This window comes from Triturus cristatus, chromosome 12 (genome assembly GCF_964204655.1).
Source record: "Triturus cristatus chromosome 12, aTriCri1.1, whole genome shotgun sequence".
In the NCBI taxonomy this organism is placed as follows: Eukaryota; Metazoa; Chordata; class Amphibia; order Caudata; family Salamandridae; genus Triturus; species Triturus cristatus.
This window is the reverse complement of record NC_140595.1, coordinates 289,866,742-289,886,915: the sequence shown is the minus strand read 5'-3', so window position 1 is coordinate 289,886,915 and position 20,174 is coordinate 289,866,742. Positions and strand designations below refer to the sequence as shown.

Sequence of the window (20,174 nt, the reverse complement as noted above, 5' to 3'; positions counted from 1 at the left end):
TGGCTGGGAGCCACTCAAGGACGCGTGCGTCCTGTCAGCCATGTTGCTAAGCCCCCCCCCCCCCCCCCCCCCCCCCTTTACTATAGAGTTGAAGTGAGGGGTGGAGCTGCAAATCGTAATCATAATATTGTATCCTGCAACAGACCTATTTAGGGTTATATTTGGTAAAGGTTTGTGAGGGCACTGCTTCATATGGGCCAGTAGTCGAGGAGGGCCCACCAGCACTCACTTTGGGGGACTGGTACTTATTTTTCTTCATCCGTCTTTGACCCAGAAAGAAAAACACAAGGTGTAAAGGAGGAGAAAGAGAAACTGGAAGACAGTGACAAAAAAACAGAAAACGGGGAGAGAAAAAAACCGACTAAGAGGCATAGAGAGTCTGGTGATGGATGAAAGAGGAATAAGGTGGTCAAGACTACGCAGCTGTGGTATTCGGCACCCTGACATTTGATAGCACCGGCCGCAGGCCTCTGAGCAACACTTTGAGCCCATGCACTCGTTCTTTTTACAAATTAAGCACTGTGTAGTGATGCTTGCTTGGGACAATGTGACCCTAAATGCAGTGCATTTTTACTATACCTTAAAGGCCCACACACGTAGTACACCGTTGAACTGCATTGCAGTGTCTGCAGGTGTTCGTATACACCACCCCGAGTTAGTAATAGGTCCCTCTTATCTGTTGGAAGCAGATAGCTCTGTTGCTATATGTAGGCTTTACTTCTGGCTGCCATGGACAGTGATCTCCGGAAGTTTACCCTTTTTTCTGCTGGGTGATTCCCCAGGGTTGCTATTGCAGGAGTATGATGGGGTAGTGAACTTATGGTAATGGGGTATGTGTATCTCCCTCCAAGGCTCAGAGGGCAGTCTGGAAAAGCTGCAGCAACTACTATGTTAGCTCCAAACTGATCTGATTGAACTGTGTGTGTATGACATCACGCCCCCGAAAACCAACTGGATCTACCCTGGTGCATCTGCACATTGTCCAGATGTGACCCGTTAGATGCCGACTTTTCCCATAGGGTTTGCTTGAGCTTAGAGTTTTGGGGGAAGGCCCCACCTTACAAATGGTACCAGAGAGCGGAGGATTGCCTCCATGGTCTTTTCTATTGCCCTAAAAACAGTAAATTCACTAATCTTACCTTCGCGCTAGTGGAACGACTGATAGCAATGGCCTGGAAAGTGGTGGGTGGGTGTTGGTTGGGTAGGTGAAGTGCTACAATGCTGAGATGGGCAACGTGGGAGGGTGTGTTGCGGCACAATGGAGGGCAGAAGAGGGACGAGGAAACAGGACGTCGCACAGGCCTGGGACGTCATACAGGCCGCATTTTCTGAGGATGATATAGAAGACGACCCACCTGAACATTAACCCTGGAAGCTACTTCTGACGCTCTGTGCATGGGTTGGGTATATTTAGGGCCCAGTGATGGAATAAGTCAAATAAAGTGGTTGAGTGGGCTGGGCTGGTGTGTGGGGACAGCAGATCATCGCTACAGGTTTCTATCGCTCTCTTGAGGCGACCGGCTTCCAGAGTGCTACACGGGATAGTCACTACAGGTTTCTATCGCTCTCTTGAGGCGACCGGCTTCCAGAGTGCTACATGGGATAGTCACTACAAGTTTCTAACGCTCTCTTGAGGCGACCGGCTTCCAGAGTGCTACATGGGATAGTCACTACAGGTTTCTATCGCTCTCTTGAGGCGACCGGCTTCCAGAGTGCTACATGGGATAGTCACTACAGGTTTCTATCGCTCTCTTGAGGTGACTGGCTTCCAGAGGACTACATGGGATAGTCGCTACGGGTTTCTATCACTCTCTTGGTGACAGGCTTCCAGAGGGCTACATGGGATAGTCGCTACAGATTTCTATCGCTCTCTTGAGGTGACCGGCTTCCAGAGTGCTACATGGGATAGTCACTACAGGTTTCTAACGCTCTCTTGAGGCGACCGGCTTCCAGAGTGCTACATGGGATAGTCACTACAGGTTTCTATCGCTCTCTTGAGGCGACCGGCTTCCAGAGTGCTACATGGGATAGTCACTACAGGTTTCTATCGCTCTCTTGAGGCGACCGGCTTCCAGAGTGCTACATGGGATAGTCACTACAGGTTTCTATCGCTCTCTTGAGGCGACCGGCTTCCAGAGTGCTACATGGGATAGTCACTACAGGTTTCTATCGCTCTCTTGAGGCGACCGGCTTCCAGAGTGCTACATGGGATAGTCCCTACAGGTTTCTATCGCTCTCTTGAGGCGACCGGCTTCTAGAGTGCTACATGGGATAGTCACTACAGGTTTCAATCGCTCTCTTGAGGCGACCGGCTTCCAGAGTGCTACATGGGATAGTCACTACAGGTTTCTAACGCTCTCTTGAGGCGACCGGCTTCCAGAGGGCTACATGGGATAGTCGCTACGGGTTTCTATCACTCTCTTGGTGACAGGCTTCCAGAGGGCTACATGGGATAGTCACTACAGGTTTCTATCGCTCTCTTGAGGCGACCGGCTTCCAGAGTGCTACATGGGATAGTCACTACAGGTTTCTATCGCTCTCTTGAGGTGACGGGCTTCCAGAGGGCTACATGGGAAAGTCACTACAGGCTTCTACCGCTCTCTTGAGGCGACCGGCTTCCAGAGGGCTACATGGGATAGTCACTACAGGTTTCTATCACTCTCTTTAGGTGACCGGCTTCCAGAGTGCTACATGGGATAGTCACTACAGGTTTCTAACGCTCTCTTGAGGCGACCGGCTTCCAGAGGGCTACATGAGATAGTCACTACAGGTTTCTAACGCTCTCTTGAGGCGACCGGCTTCCAGAGTGCTACATGGGATAGTCACTACAGGTTTCTATCGCTCTCTTGAGGTGACCGGCTTCCAGAGTGCTACATGGGATAGTCACTACAGGTTTCTATCGCTCTCTTGAGGCGACCGGCTTCCAGAGTGCTACATGGGATAGTCACTACAGGTTTCTATCGCTCTCTTGAGGCGACCGGCTTCCAGAGTGCTACATGGGATAGTCACTACAGGTTTCTATCGCTCTCTTGAGGCGACCGGCTTCCAGAGGGCTACATGGGATAGTCACTACAGGTTTCTAACGCTCTCTTGAGGTGACCGGCTTCCAGAGTGCTACATGGGATAGCCACTACAGGTTTCTAACGCTCTCTTGAGGCGACCGGCTTCCAGAGTGCTACATGGGATAGTCACTACAGGTTTCTATCGCTCTCTTGAGGTGACTGGCTTCCAGAGGACTACATGGGATAGTCGCTCCTGGTTTCTATCACTCTCTTGGTGACAGGCTTCCAGAGGGCTACATGGGATAGTCGCTACAGGTTTCTATCGCTCTCTTGAGGCGACCGGCTTCCAGAGTGCTACATGGGATAGTCACTACAGGTTTCTATCGCTCTCTTGAGGCGACCGGCTTCCAGAGTGCTACATGGGATAGTCACTACAGGTTTCTATCGCTCTCTTGAGGCGACCGGCTTCCAGAGTGCTACATGGGATAGTCACTACAGGTTTCTATCGCTCTCTTGAGGCGACCGGCTTCCAGAGTGCTACATGGGATAGTCACTACAGGTTTCTATCACTCTCTTTAGGTGACCGGCTTCCAGAGTGCTACATGGGATAGTCACTACAGGTTTCTATCGCCCTCTTGGTGACAGGCTTCCAGAGTGCTACATGGGATAGTCGCTACGGGTCTCTATCGCTCTCTTGGTGACAGGCTTCCAGAGGGCTACTTGGGATAGTCGCTACAGGGTTCTATCGCTCTCTTGAGGTGACTGGCTTCCAGAGTGCTACATGGGATAGTCACTACAGGTTTCTATCGCTCTCTTGGTGACCGGCTTCCAGAGGGCTACATGCGATAGTCACTACAGGTTTCTATCGCTCTCTTGGTGACAGGCTTCCAGAGGGCTACATGGGATAGTCACTACAGGTTTCTATCGCTCTCTTGGTGACAGGCTTCCAGAGGGCTACATGGTTGTCTAGGCCTGATGGGTTAACTGAGACCAAGGATTTTAGGTGTTCATAGATCTTCTCCAGACAGGTTGGCGCTTCATAATGCCCTGCAGGAACAGGCAGTAAACATGATGAGCAGGACTAACCTGCATATATAAGACGTTATAGATGATCTCTACTCTTCATCCTATCCATGATGTGCCACGGAATCAACTCTCCATTTTAGTATGATTTGGCTACCTCCTAGCACTGCTCAAATTTTCATTCTGACACTTAATTTTGTCTGTGTAATCTATAAACCAGATGTAATACTATATCACAGAACCCGCTCGAAGACCTGGCAAAGACGCAATGATCCTTCATGCCATGGGACCTTCCCTTCTCCCTCTGTCTTATCTGGCACCTTCTCTGCGTTGCAGTTGTGCTCTTTATGCTACTCATTATTTATGAAGGTGTCATTTATGTGCCTTATATAATGCTACAGAGCTATTGTGAAGCGCTCTAACTTCTTTGGGTAACGTCAGTACTATATGAAACTACATACAATAAATACAAATGTGGTCTTACTACATTGAGTGCACCCAGTGATCTGGCTGTTTTCTTTTAACGCAGAAAATAAATATGTGTTTGGGAAAAACTACAGGACCAACGCTACTCTGTGGCTGAGTTATGGATGAGGAGGTAGGTGGGTACATGAATGCATCTACAGCTGGGGGCCTGTCCAAACTTGCGTGCCTTACCAGCAGGACTGGCAATGGGCCTAGCAGATAGCTGCAGAAGATGTCGTGATGGGAGAATGTAGTAGTGTGACATAGTGTCACGTGCCTGTTATATGGTTGAAGTTCTAGTAGCCGACGGGCACGTGTTAACCTTCATATATATTGTGCATCACGTGTATTCTTTTGAATGGCCTAGCGTGCTCCGCGAGAGGTGAGTAGGGATTCCTTTAACAGCTGAGCCACTTGCAGTTGGGATCCTATCGGACGGGAGGAGTGTGCTGCGGACACTAATACTTGGCATAAACTTGCTCTTTGATTCCATTTGGAGAGTCCACCACTTATTACAGAGAACAACTGTCCTTTTATTCTGGGGCATATAAAACCTACTTTAGGCTAGATTAATCATGACCATGCATGATAACCTACGCTGATTCGAACGTAGGGAAAACTTGGTAAGTGGATCACCACCCTCCGGGTAAGGAGAAGTTGGGGCTGGAGCCTAAATACCTGCGAAGTGAGAGACGAGGAAAGTGTGAAGCATGTGTCTTGGGTAACAAAATACTATTTCCTGGAACAAATGGGCATTATGAGTGGTATACAAAAGAGTGGTAAAGGGATACGCTATGTCCAAAATCCATAGCAAGAGGAGAACCATACAGACTGCCAAAGATATTGGGCAAAAAAATGAAACCTATCCAGCATTGGTGGATGATGAGACCAGGTAAGTTTCGGGTTAATATTTTGAGGCAGTCAGGAGACGTGTGTATGACTGACTACAAGTTTGGGAAACGCAAGGGCAAATGCAGCAGGTATTGATCTATCTCATTGTTGCATGTTAAGGTGACAGTCTTGCCTAAAGTTCTACCCAATTATTCATTTGGGAGATCTGTGAGATGTATACATCTGGACCAGTGTGGCTTTATGCCTGGCAAATCAACAAATTGGAGTCTTTGACACCCACAATGCTATCTCCAATGTGCTCAAAATGGAACCAGAAGAGAAGAGCGCTGTAAACCCCAAGAAGGTGTATGACTGTTGTATGACTTTTCCTATTCAGTACTTGAGAAAATGGGCTTATGATCATTGTTCTTGTCCTGTGTCAAACTACTCTCTAAACATCCAAAAGCCAAAGTAGGGGGTGACTAGAGTTCTGTCTTCTGCATTTGGTTTAAGGTGAGGTACAAGGCAGAGATGCCACTCGTCTTCTCTGCCATTTGCCCTGGCTGTGGAGCTGTTGGCATGCAGGATACAGGGGATCCCTTGGTTATAAGCTTTAACTGAAATAATAGATGGGAAGATAGAATGTCCTGGTATGTAGTCAAGACACTTCAATATTGGACCCTGAATATACACCAGTGTTTCCCAAACTGTGGGCTGCCGGCCGATTTTTGGTGAGTCGCAGAAGTCCGAGCAATAAATAAAGATGCCTTTTAATTCTGTTTATCTTTCACGTTTGGTGCTTCAAAGACAGAGGTCAAACCACAGGCTATGTCTTCTGACAAATTGCTGCTTATGTGATTGGGGTTTACTTTTGTTTGGAAAACTGCAAAGTGAGAGGAGTGCTTTACAGTGAGTTATGTTAGAATCGTGCTGGAGTACAGGAAAGTGTTTTGTTTTTGCTGCAACACACAACAAAATTTACAAACCTGTAAATGAGCTGTATTCATTCAGCATTTAAGAAAGCAATATTGAAGCACATTGTTTTGCAATTCTGAAGTGTACTGGAAACAGATTTTAATAGGAAGAAAACAAATTAAGAGACTTTAACTAGTGATGCACAAATGATAAATATTTACACAAATCAGATTTCCACACATCATATGTGCATTATATAGTTATGTCAGTAAAACAGGAAGGGTCTGATTCACAAAGGTAAACTTACACTTTTATGTAAGTTTACAATTGTTTACTGTTCACAAAGGTATTTTACTAGTAGTATCTTTACCACTGTGGAGTCTCCACACATACAAAGATAGAACTGTCCTATATTTTTATGTGCAGAGACTCTTGCAATCAAAGATACTACTACTAAAATACCTTTGTAAATGAGAACCATTCATAAACTTACACAAAAGCATACATTTGTCTTTGTGAATCAGGCCCTATGTCTACAAAGGTAGTGGACACTTCAATAGAAAATATGATGTCTATAAATGACAGTGTGTTACCACATAATGCTTTAAAAATTAAAAAATTGCCCCACCTCATCCCATTAAAGTTAAGTGGGCCATAGTATTAAAACGTTTGGGAACCACTGCTCTACACTCAGGCCGGTCTATGTATTCCAAACATTTGGGAAGTACCCCTTTTTCAGGAGCAATGGGTCAAAATAAACACCATTTTCTTTCACGAAATGGACCTCTCTGTTGTAATGTTCAACAGGGCCTGGGCACAAATTGCCATTTTAGTTGCACATTTAAACTTGACATCTTTTCTAAATGGTAACTTTCTACATGCTTTGCATGTATATGATCACACACTTAGAAATGGTTCTGCAGGCAGCACATTTCCTAGTAAGCACATATTCAAGTTGCCTAGTACACTGTGTCCAAGGCTAAGAACTTTGAGCATGATATTCTTGTTTTTATTTGTCTGGCTGAAGACAGCTTGGAGTCGCAAAGATAAACACATTAGTGCTGCACCTGGACTACGGAAGCCCCCTCTACGCAGGAGCCTCGGCCAAACTCCTGAAACAACTTCAACGCATTCAAAACGCCTCTGCATGCCTGATCCTCAACATCCCTCGCTGCAGTTCCATCACACCCCACCTGAGAGACCTGCAATGGCTCCCCGTCAACAAAAGGATCACCTTCAAGCTCCTCACCCACACACACAAGGCACTCCACAACACAGACCAGCATACCTCAACAGACGATTCAGCTTCTACACCCCCAACCACCAGCCCTGCTCCACCGACCTCTCCCTCGCCACAGTCCCCCACATCTGAAGAGCAACCTCCGGCGGCAGATCATTCTCCCACCTCACCGCCAGACCTGGAATACCCTCCCCATCCTCCTATGGCGGACCCAAGTCCTGCTAACCTTCAGAAGACTCCTCAAGACCTGGCTATTCGAGCAGTAGCAGCACACCTGCTCACCCCCCCCCCCCAGCGCCTTGAGACCCTCACCGGTAAGTAGTGCGCTTTACAAATGTTCTGATTGATCGATTGATTGCACCTCTGACAGTGCTTTTTATAATATAAACCACCTCTGAGCTGTATGCCCCAGAGGAGCACTTCCATGGATTATCGTGGATTCTGTGACTGAGATGCAGCTCTGCTGGTTATCAGTATATTGGTACATGTCCTTCTCATTCGTTTTAGGACTCGCCCAACAAATGCTCAGAGAGAGGAGGCTGATCAGAGCACAGACCAGAAGACTACAAGGAACCAAGAAAGGACTCACTGGGCTTGTCTGACATCATGGAAAAAAAACTTCCACAACAAAAGCCTCAATTCAAAAAGAAGAAAGTGGCGGGTATTTCTGTAAAATATACCACACATATTGAAGAGACTTTTTCGGAACAAGGAGTGGGAACTTACACTGCTAGACAGCGCAGCAGAGGTCGCAATAGTTCACCAGATCCATCAAGAGTTTCTGGTGGTGAGAGCAACTAATGATTTTATTCAAGTGGAAACACCAGATCGGTGGGTTAGCTCTCCCGACAGATTCTTTGATTTGGATATCCAAATTGAAGGTGATATACCTTGGATCATTAAAGTAATTGTTTAGGAAAATGTAACACTTACTTATGACATTCTCTTGACTTAAAGGGATTGCCCACCTGAGTTTTTTTGGAAAGACTCACAAGGGGAAGATATTCTAATACCTTCTTTCTCGATCCCCATTTCTGAAGCAGTTAAACAAGCGTATGGCATGGAGTGGGCTCTTCCACAAGCCCCGGCATTATACCGCTATCATGTTGGCTGGGATAAAGACCCACCTTACCACATAATACCTAAAAGGTCTAGACCGCAAGTGCAACCACAATACCCAATTAAGCATGAAGCTAAAGCTCGAGTTGGAGAAATTCTAAAAACAGCTAGAATATCCAGACATCATTGAGCCTAGTATCTCACCAATGAACAATCCTTTGTTTTCAGTAGTGAAGCCAGACCATTAATATCACTTAACCTTAGACTACAGACATTTAAACAGTCACACACATTTGCAGTACAAAATGTAGACAGTACAGCACTAATTAACATCATAGTGTACACAAATACAAAACCACATTGGATATTTAAAATGGCTTCTTTTTCTGCCAAACATAGCACCTGAAAGCAGGGATTTCACAGCATTCACTGCATTAGGGTTTCAGAAAAGATTCTGTCAACTCCCTCAGGGGTAAAAGAACAAACCTGTTCTTTCCTCTGCCTATGTAATTTAAATTTTACAAGAAATTGATCCTGAAGCAATGTCTTTTGTCCATGACATATACCTTACGGATGACTTAAACACACATCTAGCCAGAGAAGAATGCATAGTTGTAGAATTTGATGAACAAGGCTGCAAATTTAATTTCTGAAAAACAAACATTGCCTATCTCTGTGTCCTGTTCTTGCGATACAAGTTATCAAACGAAGGCAAACACTTAGCTCCACGTTTCCTAGAGACGTGCACTCCTACAACTACCGAATACAATCAAAAAGCTCCAATCACTTTTAGGCTTTCTCAATTTTGGTAGAATATACATACCAGACTATGCTCTACAGGTAAAACCATTTTATGATTTAATTCTGCAAGACTTCTCCAACACTCAATGGACACCAGAACGTACACAAATTCTAAGAACACTGCAACCAGACATGCTTGCATCCAGACATTTACACACTTGTGTAAACATCACAAACTTGGTGATCCGCATAATTGCGGGAGCCAGTGGCTACACACGTCACTTTCAATGAAGTGGATACTGTACTGATTGCATATAAATTGCATTTATATTAAAATGCTGACATTTGTTTTGCACCTACAGAAACACGCTGACCACAGCCAAGACCGCTGTTATAAAGGAAAGATCATTGGCTCAGCAAAGAAAAATTTTGACTGAAAAGGAGTCTTACTTCGAGAACCTCATCCCACATCCACTTCTTGGACCAGCAACGATCTATTAGACCTAAAGAACCTTGGGTGAATCCAAAAGTGGGATCTGATTGTGAATTCAAAGTTACATGATGTTGACGGTCTTGTAGGGATAAAGGTGTTTGAACTACTGTGTTTTGATTTTGCACTAGCAAAGACTCAGACATTTTGATATTTATAGCAGACAGGTCTTGGAAAAAAAAAACATGAAAGATGATGCCGATATTATAGGACCTGATTATGATGATCGCGGGATGTGTCCTGCCATTGTGTTTTTCGCAGTCCGACTGCAGCCTCCTCAGCGGTCCAACCACCCGATTACAATCTGTGAGGTAACACCACCACAAGACTGCTGCCACTGCCAATACTAATGCTCCTGCAGCAGCAGGAGAGACAGAGGCAGCCCATGCAGGGGTTCCCACCAAGCTTTCCGCTGGGCTAATCATGACCGCCCTTTCTGCTGACACTTTCCTGGCGGAGTCACCGCCATGCGCGAGTTGGTGGAAAGGCAGTAAATGAGGTCAAATATTGTGCCATGGGTGATTATTCCCTTGTGTCCTGTCACTGTTGAACATGTAAAGCGGTGCAATGCTTTCAGTCGGGTTCGCACTATACCCAACTGCAAAATATATATTTTTTCATTTTGCCAGTCTGACTGCATTCACGTTCTGGGGTGAGAATGTCCATTCAGTGAAGAAACACAGCGGCAAAACGTTATGCCGTCATGTCACTGCAGCCGTGAAACCACTAGCCCAGTGAAAAACTCCTAATATGACGGGCGGTGAGGCCAGCTGCGTGGTGGAGTACTCTGTCCCCCCGTGGCAGCAGTCTCACCACTATAGAGAATAGAGTTTTGATCAAAATCTTTGGCAAATATAGCAGTGTCCCTAATACATAGAACACTCATCATCAATTCCTCAGACACACTGGATAATTACATTTTTTATTTTTTTAAAGGATAGAAGAAGAATTGGGACCCACATAGTGAGACAAACTGGAAAAATCCCAACCTAGGCCGTTTCTTTAGGATAAGGTTCAGAGTGGTGCCATTAAATACTTTTTTACAGGATGTAGTACACGTTTATGCAATTACAAAGGTTAGAAAGAACAATAGATGACTTGAGGGAGGCTATGGACAGGCTGCTGCCCTTTACGTGTAATGTACCGGTGTCCTGAGAACCAAGAATTCTGAAATAATGTAGGGGTACAATTGACCAACGTTTTGAGGATCCTGATGTATCTCAATGTCAAGGTTCTGATGATGGGGATTTGGAATGATGAGGTCCTGATGAACTATATAGTTTTATACAATGTAGGTTTGGCAGTTGCATGCTGGGATATTGGTGTATGGATTTGTTTATGGCCACTGAGATGCATTTGTATTTAAACCAAGGTTGCCCTCATAAAATTGATAAAGTGCTAGACTCTTGAATGCTTACTATTGCCCAGACTATTGTTACAGTGTATTAATGTATCCATGAGGGATGCCTTTGAATAAAGACAATTCCAAGCATTTGTTGCAGAGGTTATCGCTGATGAGTACATGAAGTTTGCTGCTGTTCACCTGTCTAATATAGGTGTGGCTGAATATGATTTGGCTTGTCTTGGAGGAGCTTTTGTTTATGGACAAATTGCAATAAAACTGAAATCAAATGAAGATGTAGTCATGGTCTTTAGAGAGAGTGCACTTTATTATCAGCTATACAGTAGAGCTTTCTAGCCATATTCAAATGATCACGGCTCACAAGAATATGTACATCATAATATAAACCTCAAAATATACACTTAATACTATTCTCTCATCATATATACACCATTATATACATATATATATATAAAAAGTTAACATGCAAGCTGGTGTACCTACAGTCCTGTTAGACAGTATGTCAAGAGTAATCATGTGCTGTGACTTTAAGGATACTATTGTGCTGCATGTTTAAAGTCTTCTCAGACTTTTTGTGGCTAGCACAAAGCACATTCTTAGGCAGTTTTGGAAAGGAAAATCACTTGTGCTTTGTGCAGCAACTACAGGGATTCCAGCCCTTCTGGACACTCTTATCGATAGCCCAATAGAATGCTATGCAGATCTGTGACGCTCGCTGCAATGAACATTACAGGGAAACAGAAATAGAGCCATTGAAGTACCGGAACACAGAGAAGGTATAATTATGGGGACATTGGTACCCCGAGCCCCAGGGTGCTCTGACTCCAGGTTATAGATGCTGCGTTGCCTTCATCTGCCTGAACAACCCTACCTTTACCCTTTGTGGTGACAGTGCTAAAATGTATGTGAGTGGGGTTCATGATTAGATCAACAGAGGATTATAGGGGAGGGCAGGCGGGCTCGGTTCTATCCATTAGCTCTGCCATCAGGCTTCTCTGCGAAAGGACATGTAGTGGTAGTGCACTAAGCAGTTTTCCATGTTGTAGAGACTTATTGCTGTAACCATCTAGCGTACCTTCAAATGGTGACTTTTCAAAGTGTTCATTTCTTTTGGCAAAACTGTTGCCACCCAGCAATAGTATCAACCCTAGGGGTGTAGCTGGAAGCAGGGATAAAGGGGCACCCCGACCCACTCCTTCAGCAGCTCAGCATGCATTCTACTCACACTTGGGCTCTTCTGCGAATATACCCCTCTGGTAACCTTGATCCCTGAATTTGCCCTTTTCTTAACTAAGGAAAGTCAGAGGCGGTCTGTAGGGCAGCTGTAAATATTAGCCCTTGAGGCACGCACAATTGAATGTACCCAGGTTTTGAAAAGGGGGCCAGAAGTATAAGAGGCTTCGGCCAACAAGGAGGATGTAACAAGCTAAGTCACAAGATACCGGACAATAATCACAGGTGTATCAATTTCGGTGACGTCACAGTTATAGGTGTGGGCTGGTGGGTACCTCCTGACACTACAAGCTTGCATTGTCCTTGTACTTGGCCTGCAACTACATTTCAATTCAGGTCATTGGATAAACCTGCGATTTATAAACCAAAGTCCAGACCCAGGTTCATAAGCCGGTAGATGTTATGTTATGTTATATGTTATGTTATAAAAGGTTTTATAGCGATGAGATAGATGAGAACATTTGTGGTGCATCATCTCTTCCCATTTACTTTGCTCCATTCTGCCCCCCCCCCCACCCCTCCCCCAGGAAACAAGCAAATGTTTCCTATCTAGCTTATTATTTTCTTTAACCCTTGGCAGTGAAATGAGTGACGAATTGGGAGAATGTTTCCATTACAATTTTAGGCCTTGCAGTATGCCTGGGGTATTATTGTCTCAGCTGTCCAAGCATTTCCCTGCAGGAAACCTGGTCAGTTTATGCTATGTATTTCAAAGGTTTGATACTTTTGTGTACCTGTTCCGGCTTAATAAGCAAGTGCCTGTACTCTGCAGAATAGTATTGGTAATAAATAAATGCCACAAACTATTTTCTGTAATTAGATGGACATCTTGTTATAAAGTCTGTGTTACAAAAGCTTACTGCTTGAGGTGTAGCAATCAAGAACTGGGTAGGATTCTGGCCTGGAGTCCGGTTTGTAAAACGTTGTCATGTTGCCTGTGCAGGAGGTAAGCTGACAGAACAATTTAATATTAGCTCTGTTCTGTGAAGATCACTAGTAGGAATGCAAAGGACTGTAATTGATCAAGACCTTTAAAAATAGCAACAGCTGGTATGTGGCCCCGCCCATTTTGATTGATAGCAGGCTCCTGCTCATTAGGGGAGCTTGAGATGTGCTTTCTGGAGCAAATGGTTAGTACCTGGGACTTGTGCTGGCACTTACCCGTGAATAATACAGCAGCAACGCATTGCCCCCCCCCAACCCCCCCGCAACCTTCTGAAGAATACTAAAAGTATGAATTGAGTCAAGGGTTACCAAGCACTAGGCAAGCAACCACAGGTGCACTGTGCGTATGGACGGTTTGGGACTACATGTACCATCATGCATCTGTGGAGAAGAGGGGCAGTCTTGCCAGCTAGTGTGAAACCCTATTAACTGTGATTGAAGCATATCAGCAGGACTTGAGCCTGCAATTATTGGCTTATGCTCTTGTAGCCAAGGAACCAAATACTCTTTCAGTGCATGACAAGAGGACTTCCCATTGGTCGCTGATCTGTGCTTGACTGATAGAAGCATTGCTAATAGTGGGATGGGATCCAGTGTTCTCTAGAGTGAGGCGGAGGAAGCAGATGGCTCAAGGGTAGTTGTGCCCTGTGGGAGGAAGTAGTGCTTGTGTTGCCTAGCTGTGGTCTGCCCCTCCGTGGAGCTTCAGTGACAACCACTGCATTGGTCTGTTGTCAGCGCTGGTCTGCATTTCTGCTTTCCAGCCTCCATAAGGAGCGATGGTACTAGTATCGCCTTCAACCATCGAGGCAGTTCACATGGTACTAAAAATAAATAAAAATAATAATAAACAGAGAGATACTTGAACCCTCATCCAGTGAGGGTGTGTGACTTCTTGCAGCTGAGACACGTGAAAGAGACTGGGTAATCTGAGAGCGATCTCACTACTTGATCTTCAGTATGTTTGTGATTGAAACATTACCAAAAGAGTATGGCTCAGTGAACATGAGTCCAGACAGTCTGACTCATCCTTCCATGGGTTAGTATATTGAGTACCTTTAAATCGGGTTATAGTAACACCTGTTATTTAAAGTGCGTAGAAACTCTATCTTGTCAAGATAGGCCTTATCCAGGACTATTTAGACCAAGTTATAATTAGTTGGGTCCAGTGGTGTTCCCTGCTGGAATATAGGTGGGGCATTCATTAGCTCTCCAGTTTAGGTGGATCTGGTGTCAATAGGATTGCCATGAGATTCTACTTTGTGCATCAGGTAAGCCATGGAATGATGGCTCTGGGTGGAGCAGTGTTGGTGCACTGCCTGCTTCCTGTGGTGCAAGGTGCCCATGCGTGGCCCTTGCTGGGGGCGGTAGTGTGTTCATATGTGGAGCATTTAGGACCACCCCTTATAGAAGAGCAAAGAGTTAGACAAGGTGTCCATAAGATACAAGCTCTGGATGTCCATTCTGCATTGAGTAGGATTCATGAGATGCCCACTCTAAATGTAGTAGAGATCTCTGATATGTCTCTTCTGCATGTAGCAGTGTGCCCCGTAGAAGAGCGCTCAGCAGGTTTGTGAGATATCGGTTCTGGCTGGAGCACTGTGGAAACAAGAAGTAAGTCAAATATCAGCTCTCGGAGGAGAAGGGTCCTCATGAGTCCCCTCTGATGTAGCAGAGGGCCACGAGGAACTAGTTCTGAGTTAAGAGGGGTGACCAAGAAATTCCAGCTTTGGGTGGAACAAGGTGTCTTTGAGAGGCCTGCTCTCCATGAAGAAAGGAAATTCAAGCTCTAGCTGTGCCCTTGAGTTTCAGATGAGATGCCAGCTTTAGGTGGGAAGATTCTCTCCATGAAGTGTTAGCTCTGCATGGAGCAGGGTGTCGATCAGATGTTACCTCTGGGAGGCACGGGGTGTGCCATGATTGCCAGCCCAGTGTGGATCATAGTTCCCATGAGAATAAATTCCTGGGTGCAGCATATTGTCCATGATATGTTGGCTCAGTGTGGAGCAGGATGTCTATGAGATGTTGACTCTGGCTGAAGCAAGCGTTCATTGAGATGTCCACTCTGGATAGAGCTGGATCGTCATGAAATGGCTGTCCAGGTAGTAGCAGGAAGTTCATGAGATGCTAGCTCTGAAATATGTTGGTTAATGAGATGGGGCTCTGTGCAGAGCAGGTTGTTCATGACACGGCAGCTATGGTTGAAGCAGGGTGTTCATGAGGTTCCATCTTTGGAAACAGTTGGTTCTTGTTTTTGCCACCCAGCAGCTTCTAGACCTTGCAGGAAGCTCAGTGTCGGGCCACGACTGAACATCCAATTTGCCATAGCTCAGTGAAAACTAGCTCTTCTCTTGACATTCCAAATTATGAGCAGAATTGTAGTTGTCCACTCTTGGTTCCAGGGGATGCAAGATCAAGCCCTTTCAACTGAGATCGTCCTGATAACACCAGATGAGGGTGAAGATCTCACTCTTCTGTCAAGCGGATACTGGACTGTGGTCTGATGCTATCTGTGGTGACCTGTGAGGACTCTGAATGCTGGGCCTGGCGCCGCATCACTCGATACCACACGAAGATGAAGCAACCTGAAGACGGTGGAAAGGGAGAAAAAATATAATATTATGAGTGAGAAGGAATACTAATTGAGCACAAAGAAGAAAGTAGTTGGCTGGGATCAGAGAAAGGAAAGGGAAGGAAGAACAGAGAAGGAAGATCGTGGAGACAGAAAAGAGACACTGAGTAGATACAGGAGCTGAAGGAAGAAAAGAAGATTAATAGAGAAAAGATAATACGTTCCAAGACAGGAGTTATGGAAAAGTGGGAGAAACTAGAATATGGAACTAAAGACTTTCCATTCCCCCCTCACCAGAGGCAATGACATACTTATAAGAATTGAAAAAGTTAAAACCCGGAAAGGTACTGAAACCAGAAACAATAATAAACCTCACAAGCAGAACCGTCCAACTAAGGTTGGTAGCCCTTAACCTGGGCGACCACTCATACAAACGCCACAAAGCATGGTTGGAGGGGTTTGTCACCTTCTGTACAGCAAGCCTTGACAGTGGCCTGATAAAGAATATGTTCAGCAAAAATCTCAAACAGAGGTATCTGATGTCCAAAGATGGGTCAGCAATCACATAGTAGGGAGTGAACAAGGCTGGTACATAACACCCCAAAGTCGGATAAGACCGCGTCTGTCAAACATATGATGTGGTTCTCATAGAAAATAAACAATACCTGATTATCCCCTGCCTTAGATACGAAGAAAGAACATGTATGAAGGAGCACTTTCCACAAGACTTCTCTTTTAAAGTTTAAAGATGCACAAAAGATCTGATCTCCAAAGACATGATCCCCATGGGAAGCAGAAAAGGCAAAATAATTCTTCTCAGTGTTGTAAGTCATCAGAGATTCAAAAATAGAGCATGAGTGAGATCCCAAACCACATAGTAAAGAGGGAAATATTTACAGGCTATGCATTGGAAAATAGGCAATGGATGGTGGGGGGGTGAGAAGGAGGACAAAAAGAATGAGAGGGGACAAAGGGGCGAGGCAGCAATATGATGGAGGAAGGGAAGAAAGTGGAAGTAAGGGAGGTAACTGATAGAAATGAAATGTGATTGGCGGACATAAAAAGAGAGAGAACAGGGGTAAAAACCGAGTAGGAGGAGAGAAGTGAGAGCTAGGTAGAGGCAAATACAAAGAAAAGAGAAATAGTATGGCACATGAAAAACCTCGGTGAGAATATCATATATTCCTCCAACAACTGCTGTTGAAGAAGTGTTATTACAATCCACAAACTAAAAACCTAATGCATTGTTCATGAGTTTAAATGATGTCACAGATGACATCACAAATGACATCATTGATGACATCACTGTCATTACATATCTAATCACATTTGACATTTGATAATATTTTGAATAACTAAGGATCTGTAGTACCCTAATTCTGGGAGCTTTACATTTTAAACAATGTGGGCCTGTCAATCTACGTATCCCTATCTTTAAAAGATCCTTCGATACACTTTTTCCATCACACAGTGAAAGCTGTGAAGTTCTCATCAGCCTTTTAACTTTGAGTAGCTGCATTTTACAGGCTTGTTTGTATTTGTTCTTATGATTAAATGTATTTTTGTGTTTGGAATGATTGTATGGATTTGTTTGCAAACACAACCTGAATACTATTTCTGCTGAAAGTGATGCATATGGTAGGCATAGAAGTGCATACTGAAATGCAAATTGTGCAGGTTGATGTTTGCACATTATACACCGCCTTAAAGACTACATATTTTATACTGAGATGCACATTGTAGGTGCTAATACATCACCGAATGAGAGGAGCATACAGTATATATATTAAGAGGCATTCACAACAGTTAAATGTATACACTCTATAGCAGAAATCTACAATAATATTAAAATGTCTACCTGCTGCATAGTGCAAAATGTATACTATTAATATAATGTTTATGCTGCGCTACATGGAAAATCTTCAAATACTATGCACCATCTTGCACACAGTTTCCTTGCTGTACAGATTTTGTGGAACATAAGGCAAACATTACTTGTGGGCAATGTTCCCTCTAATTTTTTCCCTCTGTGTGCGGCACTGTAAGGTCTCTGTGCGCAGCAGCCAAGGCTGTGTGCGCCAGTAACCCAACCGCGCGTGTGGTTGCAGCAACACGTATCAGTGCAGATTGTGTGAGTATTCATGTTAATCGCAGTGCCAGTCATGTGCTGCAATTACCATGAACACTTTCTCAGAGGCACACAATATGCCTCGCACAGGGCCGGCCTTCGCGCTGGTGGCGCCCTGTGTGACAACGTTTGTTGCGCACCACAATGACCACCCCGCCAGTGATTCCATCACTATTATCCTTTAACAGTGCCCCTCAAGGTCTCCATTACCACTCTCTCTGAGATGTATTTAATTTGATTTATAACGTCTCTCATACCAGTGTAGGGTGTACTTTCCATTGCACACATATTTAACAGAGACAATCAATCATTATTATTTTTTGCAAACAGATTTTTATTGAGTTTTCTAACAATCACTATCACATTTATCAATACAACTTTAGATTCATTCATCTAGTTCCTATTATGATATTGCAAATAAACGCCCCACAGTGGTAAAACATTTATCAATGGCATCTAATAGCTTGGCTCCATCCGTTTACTACCAGGGCATCCACGGCTGACTTAACAACTCTATAATTACTCGTTTGCTAAGATGTAACTTCGCAGTTCCTGTGTATCTATTCAAACTATCCCCAACTGTTCCCCCACCCGTTCCTCCCACCCAGGAGTGTCACATTAGGCCCTTCCTTATGCAGCCAGTACAAAGGCAGAACACCACTTTTGTCCATGATCTCAGGTATAGTCTCAATGATCAATCTTACCATCAGAGGGGACACGTTAAACATGCATTCGCTGCTTTTGCTAATGTTGCACTGTTGCAGCGAACACTTCCCAGCTGCTCAGCCATCCACAGCTGCACTCTTCAGTTATCAGGACATGAGGGGGGGAAGCACGCTCCCAACCCTCATTCATGCTGAGGCTGGGCCGTCCCGCACGCCAGCTCCCCCGCAAGGCCTCCCTATGGCGAATCTCTGCCTCCACAAACAGTTTGCTCCTTACCGGGCTGCAGGGAGATGAATCAACAGCTGCCGTCTAAAGTATCTGCACTACGGCGCACACCCAGGAATATCCGGTCTCTACTGGGTGCCGCCTCCGACATAGGCCTCTCCGCTACTCGGCCGCGAGTGCAGTCCCCGTCTTCGCCTTGCTGTGACGGGTGTGAGGGATCTACCAGGTCTTCCGCCAACACCTTTCAAAGTGCAGCGTCTCCGCTTCCGGCCCACTCCGCTGAGTATCATGGGAGATACTCTCGGCCCTCGGTTGCTCAGGGTCCAGTCAGAACGTCGAGGGCTAGCTGCTCCTCCCCTCGTCAGCCGCCATCTTATATTGCTCCGGGCTGCTCACTCTCAGTTCATAGCCAGCCATTTTTTCTCTACCACGCAGCCTGCTTAGCTGCAATAATGAGAGCAACGCACTCTCAGGACAGTCCGCCATTCAGCAGGCACAAAATATATGTGCCCGGGGCTCAGGATAATCATTTACCTGGGGTATGCCGGCCGGAGCTCCGAAGCCTGCCTCCTCTCACATCGGCTCCAGGCCACACATCCCCAACAGAGACAATCCATCATTAGTATGTAAATCAGTGTAGAAGAAATGTTACATATGACAGAGGACTGCAAGGTATAGGAGTGACATGTCATTCATACTGATAGGCAGGCGCGCAACACCCATTGAACTCAAAGGGCTTCAGCCCCCCCCCCGAGCACTTCACAGGTCTTTAAAAGACCATTTGCATGTTAATGAGGCCTCGCTGTTGTTTCACCCCTTCTAAGAGCCCCTGCAGCTCCACTCTGCCTAGATTCAGCCCCCCCACCCCCGAAATCAGCGCCACTCTGCCTACTGTTTAACGATTCAGCCCCCCCCGAAATTTTTGCTTAGCCCCCCCCGAAATATGGCTCTAGTTGCGCCTCTGCTGATAGGCAGTATAGTTTAAGAGTGCTTTGTCTAGAGAAGCACAAATTCAGAATTTAAAATTTAACATCAGGGTTAGGATTTCTCTTTAATAAGAAGCACTTTGCGCCCAAATGAACCCTATTTGCAGCATTAGGATAATGAATGGCTGGGAAAAAAAATCATAACGCTCTAATCTATACCTTGCAGTATGCATGAAGTTCTTTGATAACCGTTAATAGTTTACAGTTCTATATTAGGATTTTAACTTATACACGGCAAGTAACAAAATTACCTCTCTGACATAAGTAGTAACCCACTAACTAATCTTCATTCT

At 45.0% G+C, this 20,174-nt stretch overlaps 1 protein-coding gene across 3 annotated transcripts in view; it reads right to left on the bottom strand.

Annotated features, from left to right (window-relative positions):
* Positions 1-11,417: 11,417 nt before the first annotated feature.
* The window catches only part of ADGRG1 (adhesion G protein-coupled receptor G1), a 316,709-nt gene continuing 307,952 nt past the window's right edge, over positions 11,418-20,174 (bottom strand). For all 3 annotated transcript variants that reach the window (XM_085640101.1, XM_085640099.1, XM_085640100.1), the window contains one exon: positions 11,418-15,889. In XM_085640101.1, the coding sequence (XP_085496227.1) occupies positions 15,771-15,889 (119 nt within the window). In that variant the 3' untranslated portion in view covers positions 11,418-15,770. The remainder of the gene's footprint in view (positions 15,890-20,174) is intronic.